The 13,658-nt window shown below is 35.8% G+C and overlaps 1 protein-coding gene across 2 annotated transcripts in view; it reads right to left on the bottom strand.

Moving 5' to 3' along the window:
* Nucleotides 1–13,658, bottom strand: part of fam185a (family with sequence similarity 185 member A) — a 74,038-nt gene that overhangs the window by 43,991 nt on the left and 16,389 nt on the right. Inside the window, exons 4-5 of one of the 2 annotated variants that reach the window (XM_059987210.1) lie at nucleotides 12,797–12,935; nucleotides 6,023–7,009 (exon numbers count right to left, since the gene is read on the bottom strand). In XM_059987210.1, coding sequence (XP_059843193.1) covers nucleotides 6,135–7,009; nucleotides 12,797–12,935 — 1,014 coding nt within the window. In that variant the 3' untranslated portion in view covers nucleotides 6,023–6,134. Of the gene's footprint in view, nucleotides 1–6,022; nucleotides 7,010–12,796; nucleotides 12,936–13,658 lie in introns of those variants that run through there. The other variant, XM_059987211.1, reaches the window with a different exon arrangement.

Here is a 13,658-nt window from a genome sequence, read left to right on the forward strand (position 1 = left end):
GTGCCTCATGAAGGTGGCATCACCTTCACCATCCAGAACGTCTGCTTCGCATTACTATCATCAGGGAGGACGTATAGGAGCCAGAACACCCACTCTCAATGTTTTAGGAACAGCTTCTTCCCCTCTGCCATTAGATTTCTAACTAGTTCATGAAAACCACCATGTTATTCTTCTTTTGCGCTATTATTGTAACATAGTAACTTCTATACTTGGCACTGTATTGCTGCTGCAAAACAACAAATTTCATGGCATATACCAGTGATAACAAATCTGATTATGATTCTGAGAAACAGAAACTGAGAGGCATGAAGCAAAACATGAAAAGCAGAAATATCAAGAAGAACAGGGGGATGAAAGCCGAACAGAGTGAATCCCTACTTCACGTCTCAACTGAAAGGAGGATAAAGGTCTTCTAACAGTTGCTTTTCCAAAGCACCTGCAAATTCATACAATAAGCAAGCCAAGTGACCCTTCCCATACTCCAATCATTACTAACAAAATACGCCAATAATTAGATAATGAAGCCCAGATGGCAGAAACATATTCCTCTCAACTAGTTTTGGAAGTTCAATTCTTTGGTTATAACCTGAACAAAACAAAATAATCCTTGCTCCAGTTATTTAAAAAGCTTTGTACGACATCACTATATTTCCTGATGAGTGGCATCTCATTCAAAACATTTGGACTGCTACTTAAAGTAGACATTACTATAAGGATCTTCACTCTGCAGGTATGCACAATGTTAATCACCTTCATGTTGTATGTAAGGACACAAAATTTCTTTTTGCATTTCTCTTCTACGCAGGAATCCTCATTCCTGGAGTAGCCTACTGTAGTCACCTTCTGCCAGGCTCATCTTATGGACCCTTGACTCTATGTGCCTTGATGTCCTGACACCTTTCTCTGATTACTGGACAGACTAAGTGAGATAATATCAAGAACAACTTAATTTCACCTGAAGCCAAAACAGGTGCACAGTCAGCCAATATCATCTCCCTCGCCCTACAATCATCTTTGGAACATCTGTATAAAAAGTCATCTATGTCGGACTCCTACTTATTGACAATAGCTTCGCCTTCAATATGATAATTCCAAAGAAACAATTTCATCTCCAAACTCCTAAGACTCTGGGCAACAACACCACTGTCACAATTATCCTCAACACTGGTGCCCTGCAAGGCTACATCTTTAGCCCCTTATTTTACTCCCTATACACTCATGACTGTGTGGCCAAATTCTGCTCGAACTCCATTTACAAGTTTGCAGATGACACCACCATTGTGGTCCAGATCTCAAATAAGAACAAGATGGAGTACAGCAAGGAGATAGAAGAGCCTAGTGGCATGGTGTCAAAAAAGAAACCTTTCCCTCAATGCCAATAAAACAAAGGAGCAGGTCATTGACTTAAGGAAGAAGGACAGTGTACGTGCCCCCTGTCTATATCAATGGTCCTGAGGTGGAGATGGTTGACAGCTTTAAGTTCCCAAGTGGAAATATTAACAACAATTTGTCCTGGTTCAGCCACAGGGACCGTATGACCAAGAAAGCACACTAGGACCTCTACTTCATCAGAAGGCTAAGGAAATATAGCATTACTCTAATTACTCACCATTTTTTAAACAGATGCACCATCGAAGATCCAGATGCATAACAGCTTGATATGGCAATTGCTTTGCCCAAGACTGCAAGAAATTGCAGAGTTGCAAATGTAGCTCACTCTATCAACAAAATCATGTTTTCCTGCACTGTCTGTCTATAATTCCTGCTGTCATGGGAAAGTAGGCAACATAATCAAGGATCTCTCCCACCCCAATTATTCCCTTCTTCCCCCTCCTGTTAGTCAGAAGATACAAACAGAGGCTCAAGAATAGCTTTCACCCCAGTGTTATAAAACTCTTCAATGACCTCTTATACAATAAAGATGAATGCCTGATCACTTGATCTACTTTGACATTGCCCATGCGCTTCATCCTTGTGGGTTAAGAAACTGTGTGGGTAAAAGGACCCTGATGGCAGTTATATACAGGCTTCCCAACAGTAGCTGAGATGTGGACCACAGATTACAATGGGAAATAGAAAAGGCATGTCAAAAAGGCAATGTTATGATAGCCATGGGAGAGTTCAACATGCACGTGGTTGGTAATGGATCTCAAGAGAGTGAGTTTGTTGAATGCCTTCGAGATGACTTTTTATAGCAGTTTGTTGTGGAGCCTACTAGGTGATCAGCAATACTGGATTGGGTATTATGTAATGAACCGGAGGTGGTTAGGGAGCTTAAGGTAAGAGAACCCTTAGGAGACAATGATCATAATATGATAGTGTTCAACTTGAAGTTTGATAGGGAGAAAGTAAAATCTGATGTAGCAGTACTTCAGTGGAGTAAAGGAAATTACAGTGTTATGAAAGAGGAGTTGGTCAAAGTAATTTGGAAGGAGATGCTAGCAGGGATGTCAGCAGAGCAGCAATGGCATAAAGAAGGCAAGACAGCGGCTATACTTTATGAGGAGTTTAAATTCTGACAGGCTGCATCACTGTCTGGTAGGGAGGGCCTACCACACAGGACCGAAAGAAGCTGCAGAAGAGTGTAAATCTTGGGCACTAGCCTACAAAGTACCCAGGACATATTTAGGGAGCGGTGTCTCAGAAAGGCCGCGTCTATTATTAATGACCTCCAGCACCCAGGACATGCCCTTTTCTCACTGTTACCATTAGGTAGGAGACACAGAAGCCTGAAGGCACACACTCAACAATTCAGGAACAGCTCTGTCAACCTCTGTCAACCGACTCCTAAATGGACATTGAAACTTTGGACAATACCTCAATTTTTTTAATATACTGTATTTCTGTTTTTGCACACATTTTAAAAAATCTATTCAATATATGTAATTGATTTGCTTGTTTATTTATTATTGTTTTATTTTGTTTATTATTATTAATTTTTTTCTCTCTCTGCTAGATTATGTACAGGCAGTTTCCAAGTTACATACAAGTGCCATTCCTGAGTCCGCCTTTAAGTCGGATTTGAACGTAAGTCAGAACAAGTACACCCGGTATTATTTAGCGTCAGTTAGTCAAACATTCGTCTTAGTATATAGTATATATTTTACCTTTCTATGCATATAAAACACTTAAGAAATGTATGTATTCCAATAATTAAACCACTGCATTGCTTAGAAATAATTGTAGCTTTCATCGGGGCAGGGCCTTTCACATGCTCCATTATTCTCAATTTATCTCCTTTAAAATTGTTCCAATCGTTGACTGACTGTAGCCCAACTCTTTTCCAATGACCGATGGCCTTTCACCTCTTTCCAAATGCTTTATTATTTCCACTTTATTTTCAATCGTGATTGCTTCCTGTCAATGGAACAGAGACACTGCAGGCGGCAGGTCCCAACCTGCACCGGCTCCTGAGGTCCGCTGGGTCCTAAGGACCACAGCACTGAATTCCCCGGGTGCTAAACTTCACCGCACTGAGACAGGTTAAATGGGACAAGTGCTGGGTTTGGGTATTTGATCCTCCACAATATTCCGCATGGGAATTTAAACTGGAGTTGGCACTGTTTTTGTTTACGAGGTCGAGTTGCGAGCTCAACATCAACCCAGCACAGATGGTATGGGAGTCACTGGATCGACATCAACCCGGCACTAAATCGAACTCAGGAACCTCCATTCTCTAGCCTGGTGCTGATCTGACTGCACCAACAGGTGACCGGAACTGGGGGGGGGGTCAGGGTGAATCTTCTTTCTTTCTTTTTCAATCTTTTTATAGGGTGAATCTTACGAAGAAAAATTTAAGCCAAATACAAAGTTAAACACTCAACACAGTGTCAATGGCAATGACTTAAAATGGCGGATGGCATCACAATCTGACTTAAAATGGTGGACGGCGTCCTCCTTCCTCGGTTCATAAGTCAGACGTTTGTAACTCGGGGACTGCCTGTATTGCATTGAACTGCTGCTGCTAAGTTAACAAATTTCACGTCACATGTTGATGATAATAAACCTGATTCTGATTCTGAGTTTCTAGGAAAAATGAGGAAGGTGCAGGATAGATGTATTCCAAAAATGAAGAAATAATCAAATAGCAAAATAGTACAACCTTGGCTGACAAGGAAAGTCAAAGCTAATGTAAAAGCAAAAGAGAGGGCATACAACAAAGCAAAATTCAGCCAGAAGATAGAGGATTGAGGATTTAAAAACCTACAGAGAGCAACTAAAAGAATCATTAGTTCAGAAAAGATGAAATATTAAAGCAAGTTAGGAAACACAATCAAAGTGGATAGTAAAAGCTTTTTCAATTATGTAAAAAAATAAGAGAGATGAGAGTGGATATAGAGCCACTGGAAAATGGGGTCAGAAAAATAACAACAGGGGCCAAGGAGATGGCAGATGAACTAAATGAGTAACTTGCATCATTCTTACTGTGGTAGACACTAGCAGTGTGCCAGATGTTGAAGGGTGTGAGGGAAAAGAATTGAGTGCAGTTACTATTACAAGGGAGACGGTGCTCAAAAAGCTGAGAGACCTAAGGGTTCATAGTCCAGATAAACTACACCCTAGAGTTCTGAAAGAGGTAGTAGAAGAGATTGTGGAGGCATTAGTAATGATCTTTCAAAAATGACTGGACTTTGGCATGGTGCCAGAGGACTAGAAAATTGCAAATGTCCACTCTTTTAAAAAGGAGGAAGGTAGCAGAAATGAAATTATAGACAAGTTAGCCTGACCTCAGTGGTTGGGAAGAAGTTGGAGTCAATTGTTAAGAATGAGATTCCTACCAAGTTAAGAGCCCATGGTATTACAGCAAAGTTACTGGCATGGTTAGAGCATTGGCTAATTGGTAGGAGGCGGTGAGTGGGAATAAAAGGATCTTTTTCTGGTTGGCTGCCAGAGCCTAGTGGTGTTATGCAGGGGTCGGTGTTGGGACCACTTCTTTTTATGCTATCATTGATCTAGATGATGGAATAGATGGCCTTATTGCCAAGTTTGCAGATGATACAAAGATTGGTGGAGGGGCAGATGGTGCTGAGGAAACAGGTATGCTGCATAAAGAATTAGACAGATTAGGAGAATGGGCAAAAAAATAGAAAATGAAATACAATGTTGGAAAATGTATGGTCATGCACTTTGGTAGAAGAAATAAATGTGCAGACTAATTTCTAAACGGGAAGAAAATCCAAAAATCGGAGATGCAAAGGGACTTAGGAGACCTTGTGGAGAACACCCTAAAGGTTAACTTGCAGGCTGAGTAGGTGGTGAGGAAGGCAAATGCAATGTTCACATTCTTTTCAAGAGGTTTAGAATACAAGAGCAGGGAGGCTTTAAAAGGCACTTGTGAGGTCTCACCTTGAGTACTGTGAACAGTTTTGGACTCTTCATTTAAGAAAAGATGTGCTAGCATTAGAGAGGGTTCAGAGGAGGTTCACAAGGATAATTCTGGGAATGAAAGGGTTATCATACAAGGAGCATTTGATGGCTTAGAGTCTGTACTTGCTGGAATTTGGAAGGATGAGGGGGATCTCACTGAAACCTTTCTAATGTTGAAAGGCCTAGACAGAGTAGATGTAGAAAGGATGTTTCCCATGGTGGGGTAGTCTTGGATAAGAGGGCACAGCCTCAGGGTAGAGGGGTGTCCATTTAAAACAGAAATGTGGAGAAATCTCTTTAGCTAGAGGGTGGTAAATTTGTGAATTATGTTACCACAGGCAGCTGTGGAGGCCAGGTAGTTGTGTGTATTTAAGGCAGAGCTTGATAGGTTCTTTCTTTCTTTTCTTTTTCAATCTTTCTATTGAATTTCATATATAAAAAGAAACATAGTATAATAATGAATAGGTTATAAATACATAAGACTTGAAATTGAATTAATAGTAGGATAACAATATCCTATTAAAATATCAACAGAAAAACATAGTACATTAGCAATCAAGTCTATAATAATTATATGAAAAAAATAAAACTAATCATCAAAAGAAAAAGAAAAAATTATAAAAATACAGGCAAAAAATATAAAAAAAATACTTAACTAAACTAACATGGGCAATAATAACAGTTTATTTGTATATGATAGTGCCAAAAACTCCGGAACTCCATACCTGAACAAGAATAAGTAAAGAGAAGGTCTGGAAAAGGCCAAATTAATTCATATGAAAATGTCGTATGAACGGTCCCCAAGTTTCTTCAAATTTAATTGATGAGTCAAAAATAGTGCTTCTAATTTTTTCCAAGCTCAGAAAAGAAATAGTTTGAGAAAACCACTGGAACGTGGTAGGAGGATTTACTTCTTTCCAATTTTGTAATATAGACCTTCTGGCCATTAATGTTACAAAAGCAATCATTCGTCTAATTGAAGGGGAAAAATGATTATCATCCTCATTTGGTATACCAGAAATTGCAGTAATAAAATGAGGTTGTAAATCGATATTCCAAATTGAGGAAATAGTAGCAAATATGTCCTTCCAATAGTTATGTAAAGTGGGACATGACCAAAACATGTGGGTCAATGAAGCCACATCTGAATGACATCTGTCACATTGAGGGTTAATATGAGAATAGAATCGAGCAAGCTTATCTTTAGACATATGAGCTCTATGTACAATTTTAAATTGTATTAAAGCATGTTTAGCACATATAGAAGAAGAATTAACCATTTGTAAAATTTTTTCCCATTTTTCTATTGATATATTATATTGAAGTTCTTTTTCCCATTCTTGTTTAATTCTACCTGATATTTCTGGTTGTATCTTCATAATCATATTATAAATAAAAGTCACTAATCCCTTCTGATAGGGATTTAAGGTAAAAATCATACCTAAAAGGTCCGTTGAAGTTGAATTGGGGAAGGATGGTAGAATTTTATGTAAAAAATTTCTAATTTGTAAATATCTAAAAAAGTTAGATTTAGGTAACTCAAATTTGTTAGAAAGTTGGTCGAAAGACATCAAACTACCTTCAAAGAAGAGATCACGAAAGCATTTTATACCTTTCCTTTTCCATATGCTAAAGACTTTATCTGTCAAAGAAGGTTTGAAAAAAAAATTAAGTAAAATAGGGCTATCAAGAACAAAGTTTTTCAGAGTAAAAAATTTACGAAATTGAAACCAAATTCGTAATGTATGTTTGACAACAGGGTTGGATATCTGTTTATTGAATTTAACTAAATCAGCAGAAAGAGAAGAACCCAGAACGGAAAATAGAGAATATCCCTGTGCCTCATTGCATTCTAAATTTACCCACTGTGGGCACAATGGTGAATCCAAATCTGATTTCCAATAAATTAAGTTATGAATATTATTCGCCCAATAGTAAAATCTAAAGTTAGGTAGAGCTAAACCACCATCTTTTTTAGATTTTTGTAATTGCCTTTTACTTAACCTAGGATTTTTATTTTGCCACACAAATGAAGAAATTTTTGAATCAATGTTATCAAAAAAAGATTAAGGAATAAAAATTGGTAAAGCTTGAAATAAATATAAAAATTTCGGTAGAATCATCATTTTAATAGCATTAATCCGACCAACTAATGATAAGGATAAGGGAGACCATCTTGTAGTAAGTTGTTGAATTTGATAAAGCATAGGTAGAAAATTCAATGTAAATAAATCTTTATATTTCTTAGTAATTTTTATACCTAAATAGATAAAGTTATCATCAACAACTTTAAATGGTGTCCTTTCATTCAATAAAGTTTGCGCGTTTAAAGGGAATAGATCACTCTTATCCAAGTTTAGTTTGTAACCAGAAAAACTACCAAATTGAGCCAATAAGGATAAAATAGCGGGAATAGACCTGTCAGGATCAGAAATATATAACAAGAAGTCATCAGCATAAAGTGATAACTTGTATAATTTCTCATTACGGGTAATACCAAAAATATTAGGAGATTCACGAATAGCAATGGCTAAAGGTTCTAATGCAATATTAAACAATAAAGGACTTAAGGGACAACCTTGTCTCATACCACGAGATAATTGAAAAAAAGATCTGTAGTTATTTGTAAGAACAGAAGCAACAGGTTTATGATATATTAGTTTGATCCATGATATAAAATTAGGACTAAAATTAAAATATCTCAAAGTGTTAAATAAGTATACCCATTCAACTCTATCAAAGGCTTTTTCAGCATCTAGTGAAATAACACATTCTGGAATTGTGGTGATGAAGTATAAATTATATTAATCAATTTTCTAATATTAAAAAAGGAATACCGATTCCTAATAAAACCAGTTTGCTCTTCTGTAATAATCTGTGATAATACCTTTTCTAACCTAATAGCTAAAATTTTTGTAAGAATCTTAGAATCTACATTTAATAGTGATATAGGCCGATAAGATGCACATAAAGTGGGATCCTTTTTTAAGAATTAGAGAAATAGTAGCTTCATAAAAAGACTGAGGTAATCTCTTCTTAACAAATGCATCATTAAAAATTTCACATAGCCAAGGGGAAAGCAAAGAAGAAAAAGTTTTTAAAAATTCTATAATATAACCATCAGGGCCAGGAGCTTTCCCTGAGTTCATTGATGAGATGGCCTCTCCTATTTCGGCCAGAGAGATAGGAGCATCAAACAAGCTGCGATCTTCATCTGTCAATTTGGGAATATTCAAATTGTTAAAAAAGTTATCCATCATGGACAGATCACCGTCAAATTCTGATTGATATAAAGATTTATAAAAACCTTGAAAGTGTTATTGATTTCTTTATGATCAGTAGTCAGATTGCCGTCTTGTTTACAAATTTTAATAATTTGTCGCTTAGTCAAAATAGTTCTTAATTGGTTAGCTAATAATTTACCAGTTCGATCACTATGGATATAAAATTGGGCCCTGGTCCTAATTAATTGATTCTCAATTGAAGAAGATAATAGTAAGCTATGCTCCATTTGAAGCTCAACTCTTTTCTTATAAAGTTCTTTGGTAGGAGTCACAGAATAAATCTTATCAATTTCTTTAATTTTATCCACTAATAAAGCAATATCTAAATATCTTTGTTTTCTTTTACCGACAGAATATGAGATAATTTGTCCACGGATAAAAGCCTTAAAAGAATCCCAAAGTATTCCTCTGTCAATCTCTTCTGTATAGTTTGTTGAGAAAAACAAGTCAATTTGCTGTTTTATGTAGGTGATGAATTCTGGATCTTGAAGCAAAGTAGCGTTAAGTCTCCAAGATCTAGTATTATTAGAAAAGTCCGAGATCTTGATAGATAACTTCAAAGGTGCATGATCCGAAATAGCAACAGAATCATATTTACAATCAATAACATCTGTTAATAAACGATGATCAATAAGAAAATAATCAATTCTAGAATAACTGTGATATACATGTGAAAAAAACGAAAATTCTTTATCTTTAGGGTTCAAAAACCACCAAATTTCAGTAATTCCTGAATCAACCATAAAAGAATTAATAAGTGTGGCTGATCTATTCGGAAGAATTCGAATAGGTTTAGATCTATCCATTGAAGGATTCAAACAACAATTGAAATCTCCACCCATTATCAACATATATTCATTTAGATTAGGAAGGGAAGTAAATAAACGTTTAAAAAATTCAGGGCAGTCAAAGTTTGGAGCATAAATATTAACTAGAACCACTTTTCGATTAAAAAGTGAACCAGTTATCACTAAAAATCTGCCCTGTGGATCAGAAATAATTTCATGATGTGTAAACGAAATTGAAGGATCTATAAAGATAGGCACACCCCTAATTTTGGCGGTAGAATTCGAGTGAAATTGTTGATCTTTCCAGAACCTAAAACAGCGTTGATTATCCTCCCTCCTAATATGGGTCTCCTGTGCAAAAATAATATTAGCATTTAGTCTATGGAATACTTTAAATATTTTTTTACGTTTAAACAGATGGTTTAAACCATTAGTATTCCAAGAGATAAAGTTAACAGACTTATCCATCATGCCAACATTAATTGTGTATATCATAAAAAGTTAAAAAGACACATAACCCATAAATCAGGAAGAAGGAAAAATGGTTCAGGAGCAACCGGAGAACATGACACCTCAACGATATTAATAATTTAAAGTCGGCCCATAAACTAAAAGCAAAAAAATAAAAAGCAAAAGTGTGAAAAAAGATCCCTACCCCCTCCCCCAACCCCATGGAAAAAAGCCAAGCGGCAGGCGCACAAACTAACACTAATATTAGCCCCATTTTCAAGATGGCGACTTCATGAAAAGAAAGAAAAGAGAAACTATATAACACCCAGATATAAATACAGGGTTGTAAACAAAAAGAGAATATATCAATCAAAATGAAAAAATAATATAAAAAAGCAAAAAATCATTAATAAAAAAAAGGATAACCATTGAAGTTTAAAATAGTGTAATATGCCTTTAAAAAAAATTCCATATTCAAATATAAGGAAATGACGTTTCAAAAACAAAGATTTATGGGAAGAAGAAACGACATTTTGAAAGAACCATATTACAAAATATAGATGTAAATTCACCAATCTCTTTTTTTTTAAAAAAAAAGGTTATCAAAATAGAATTAAAAAAGGGTTCAATAACCACTGCAATATATATATAAAAAAAAAGGTTCAAAAATTCAAAACATTCGTCCCATTCTCAAATACAGGCAAATAAACGCTTACGGAAAGCAAAGTCTTATGGGAAGAAGAAACGACATCTTAAAAAATAAATCATTATTACAAAATCTTAACATGTATATCTAATCCAAAGGGGAGAAAAAATTAATGAAGAAAAAAGACATTATAGTAAAGTTAAAAAAGCATCTGTAAATCATGATAATAATAAAAAAAAAACAGGTCTACAGACCCAAATAGAAAGCTATACCACAGCTTCATAAGTTAAAGCTTAAAACGAAATGGCGTCTTCTCTCCAAACGTTCTTCCACATAACACATAGTTCAAGTTGGACTAGAAGAGCGATATTCTCCAACGAATTTCTTCGCTTCTTCCGGAGTATTAAAGAAACGCTGACTGTTGTCGCTCAATGTAATTCTGAGATTCGCTGGGTATCTTAAAGCTTGTTTAAGTCCAATCGAATGAACCTCCGCCATCACCGGTTTAAAAGCAATTCTCGCCCTCATTACCTCGAATGAATAGTCCTCCACAATACGAAACTTGTTGTTTTTGTGAGAAATCATACCTTTCTGACGAGCTAATCGAATTAAAAGCTCTTTCTCCCGAGGATAATGGAGACGAACGATAACAGCTCGTGGCTTGTCTTTCGCGGCCGAAAATCTCGAAACTCTGTGGGCACGATCAACAGTAGGTTTAACCCGCAAAGCGTCCTCACCAAAAATTTCCCACAATAAGTTAGAGAAATATTCAGTTAAGTCACCAGACTCGAGATTTTCGGGAAATCCAATAATACGCAAATTCTGTCTGCGAGACCGGTTTTCAAGATCGGTGATTTTAAACTTATACTGCTCCACTATTTTAGCGGTCGATCGTACCTTCTCCTCCAAAGTTTCGATTGTGCGTATTTTTTCACAAATTATCTTGTCAAGAGCCGCAAACTTTTCTTCATGGCGTTCAATAACTGCTGCCTGCGATTGAAGCTTGATATCAAATGATTTAACGACTTCTTCAAGCTCCGATATTTTCGCAGTAAGTTTGTTTTCCAGACTTGCAAGTTTAGTATCCAGTTTAGTATCCAGAAGACTGGAGATTGCATCGAGAGTTATAGGGTCTTTAGACGATTTCTTAGGTGCAAACATTTTAAGTTTGAAAAAATTAAATCGTGTTATTTTTAAAAAGAAAAATAAATCATAAATATCAACCCATATGATTAAGTACGAAAAGATTTGATTAAAGGGTGATTATAGCTTAAAAAATGAAGGGCGCCTAAAAGGCAGATGTCTACGTCGCCATCTTGAAACTCCACCCCCCGATAGGTTCTTGATTGGACATGTCATCAAAGGTTACAGGGAGAAGGCTGGGAAGTGGGGCTGAGGAGGAGAAAAAGGATTAAGAGAAGACTCGATGGGCCAAATGGCCTAATTCTGCTATGTCTTATGGTCTTTATTTTAATTCCTGCACTATAATTTCTCTGTAACTATAACATCAGTTTTAATTTTCCTGCATTTGTACTATCTTAAAGTCACATGCATGGCATAATCTGTTTAATAACGTACAAACAAAAGCTGTTGATGCTATCTCAGTACGTGACAATAACAAAGAAATTATCATCTTTATTTTAGTCCCTGCTTGTGGGTGTACTGAACTTCCATGCCATTTCACATTGCATTTCAGGCAATTTCATCATTTTTGAATGACTATCTGAAATACTGTTCTAACATATCAAAAAATGATGCAATACCTTTTTCCATGCGTAGGTTATTCCTTAACTGTACTCCCAGTGGTGGAGGTCTTTTTTTTCTCTTACAGACTAGTGTCATATATAAAGGGACTTTACAATTAACATGCTAAAGAACTGTTCAAAGTTTGTAAGAAAGAGTTACTTGACTGCTTCCTTTAATGAATTTAGCAATGATTATCAAATCTCAGTTCCAGAGGTTTTGTAACAGGAAGTTCTAATGATAATAAGAAAAACAGCCTGCACATATTGTTTTGTGCAGCCAAATCTTGTATTCCAACTATGTGACTACACACTAGTTAATTAACCCAGCATTAAATTTCAAATATTAATGTTCATGGTTTCAAATAGAAGGCTATTAAGAAAAATTGTAATCTGCAGTAAACTCTAAAATATATAACATAATTTATGCTTATAGAATTCTTGATTTACATGAAGTAAAACATCAGAGAAGTTCCCATTGTCTGTTCAAAATGGTTACTGCTAACATAAAATTCTTACCGTGAATGTTTCCAAGTTCGATATTCCCAATGGAAGAAGACAGATGTGAAGACTTGGCGTAAATGTACTTTGTTTTTAATGCACCATCAGTAGTGGAAATATTCATGTCTGTTCCTTGAAGTTTTTCGATTTCCACAAACTGGAAAAAATATAAAAGGTTTGGAAAGATAAGAACACATTCTATAAGAACATAATCATTAATTCCTTATTATTAAGCAATTTTTAAAAAACATAATTTTACTCTTACTGCCATAAATACTATTGCAATATGCAATGCCAGGTTAAGAATAAAATAGAATAGAATGCATTTGAAGACTAACTGGTTCGTGAAATGTAAAATGCAGACTAAAATCCCTTAATTCTGTATAGAAAGATAATTTTCATATAGTTACTAAAAACAATGAATGAGTCACCCTTCATTCCTCTGAATTCCAGTGAATACAGGCCCAGAGCCATCAAATGGTCTTCCTCCAACAAGCTGTTCAAACCTGGAATCATTTTCGTGAACCACCTTTGAACCCTCTCCAGTTTCAGCACATCCTTTCTGAGACAACATGCCCAAACGGGCTCACAATACTCCAAGTGAGGCCTCACCAGTGCCTTATAAAGTCTCAACATTACATTCTTGCTTTTATACTTGAGTCCTCTTGAAATGAATGCTAACATCACATTTGCCTTCCTCACCTGAAAATTAACCTTTAGGGAATCCTACAAAAGCACTCTACAGTCTTTTTGTGCTTCAGTTTTTTGTATTTTCTCTCCATTTAGAAAATATTAACCCTTTCATTTCTTCTACTAAAGTGCAAAACCATACACTTTCCAACACTGTATTCCATCTGACACTTCTTTGCCCATTCTCCTA

Source organism: Hypanus sabinus, chromosome 13, assembly GCF_030144855.1.
Source record: "Hypanus sabinus isolate sHypSab1 chromosome 13, sHypSab1.hap1, whole genome shotgun sequence".
Lineage (NCBI taxonomy): Eukaryota > Metazoa > Chordata > Chondrichthyes > Myliobatiformes > Dasyatidae > Hypanus > Hypanus sabinus.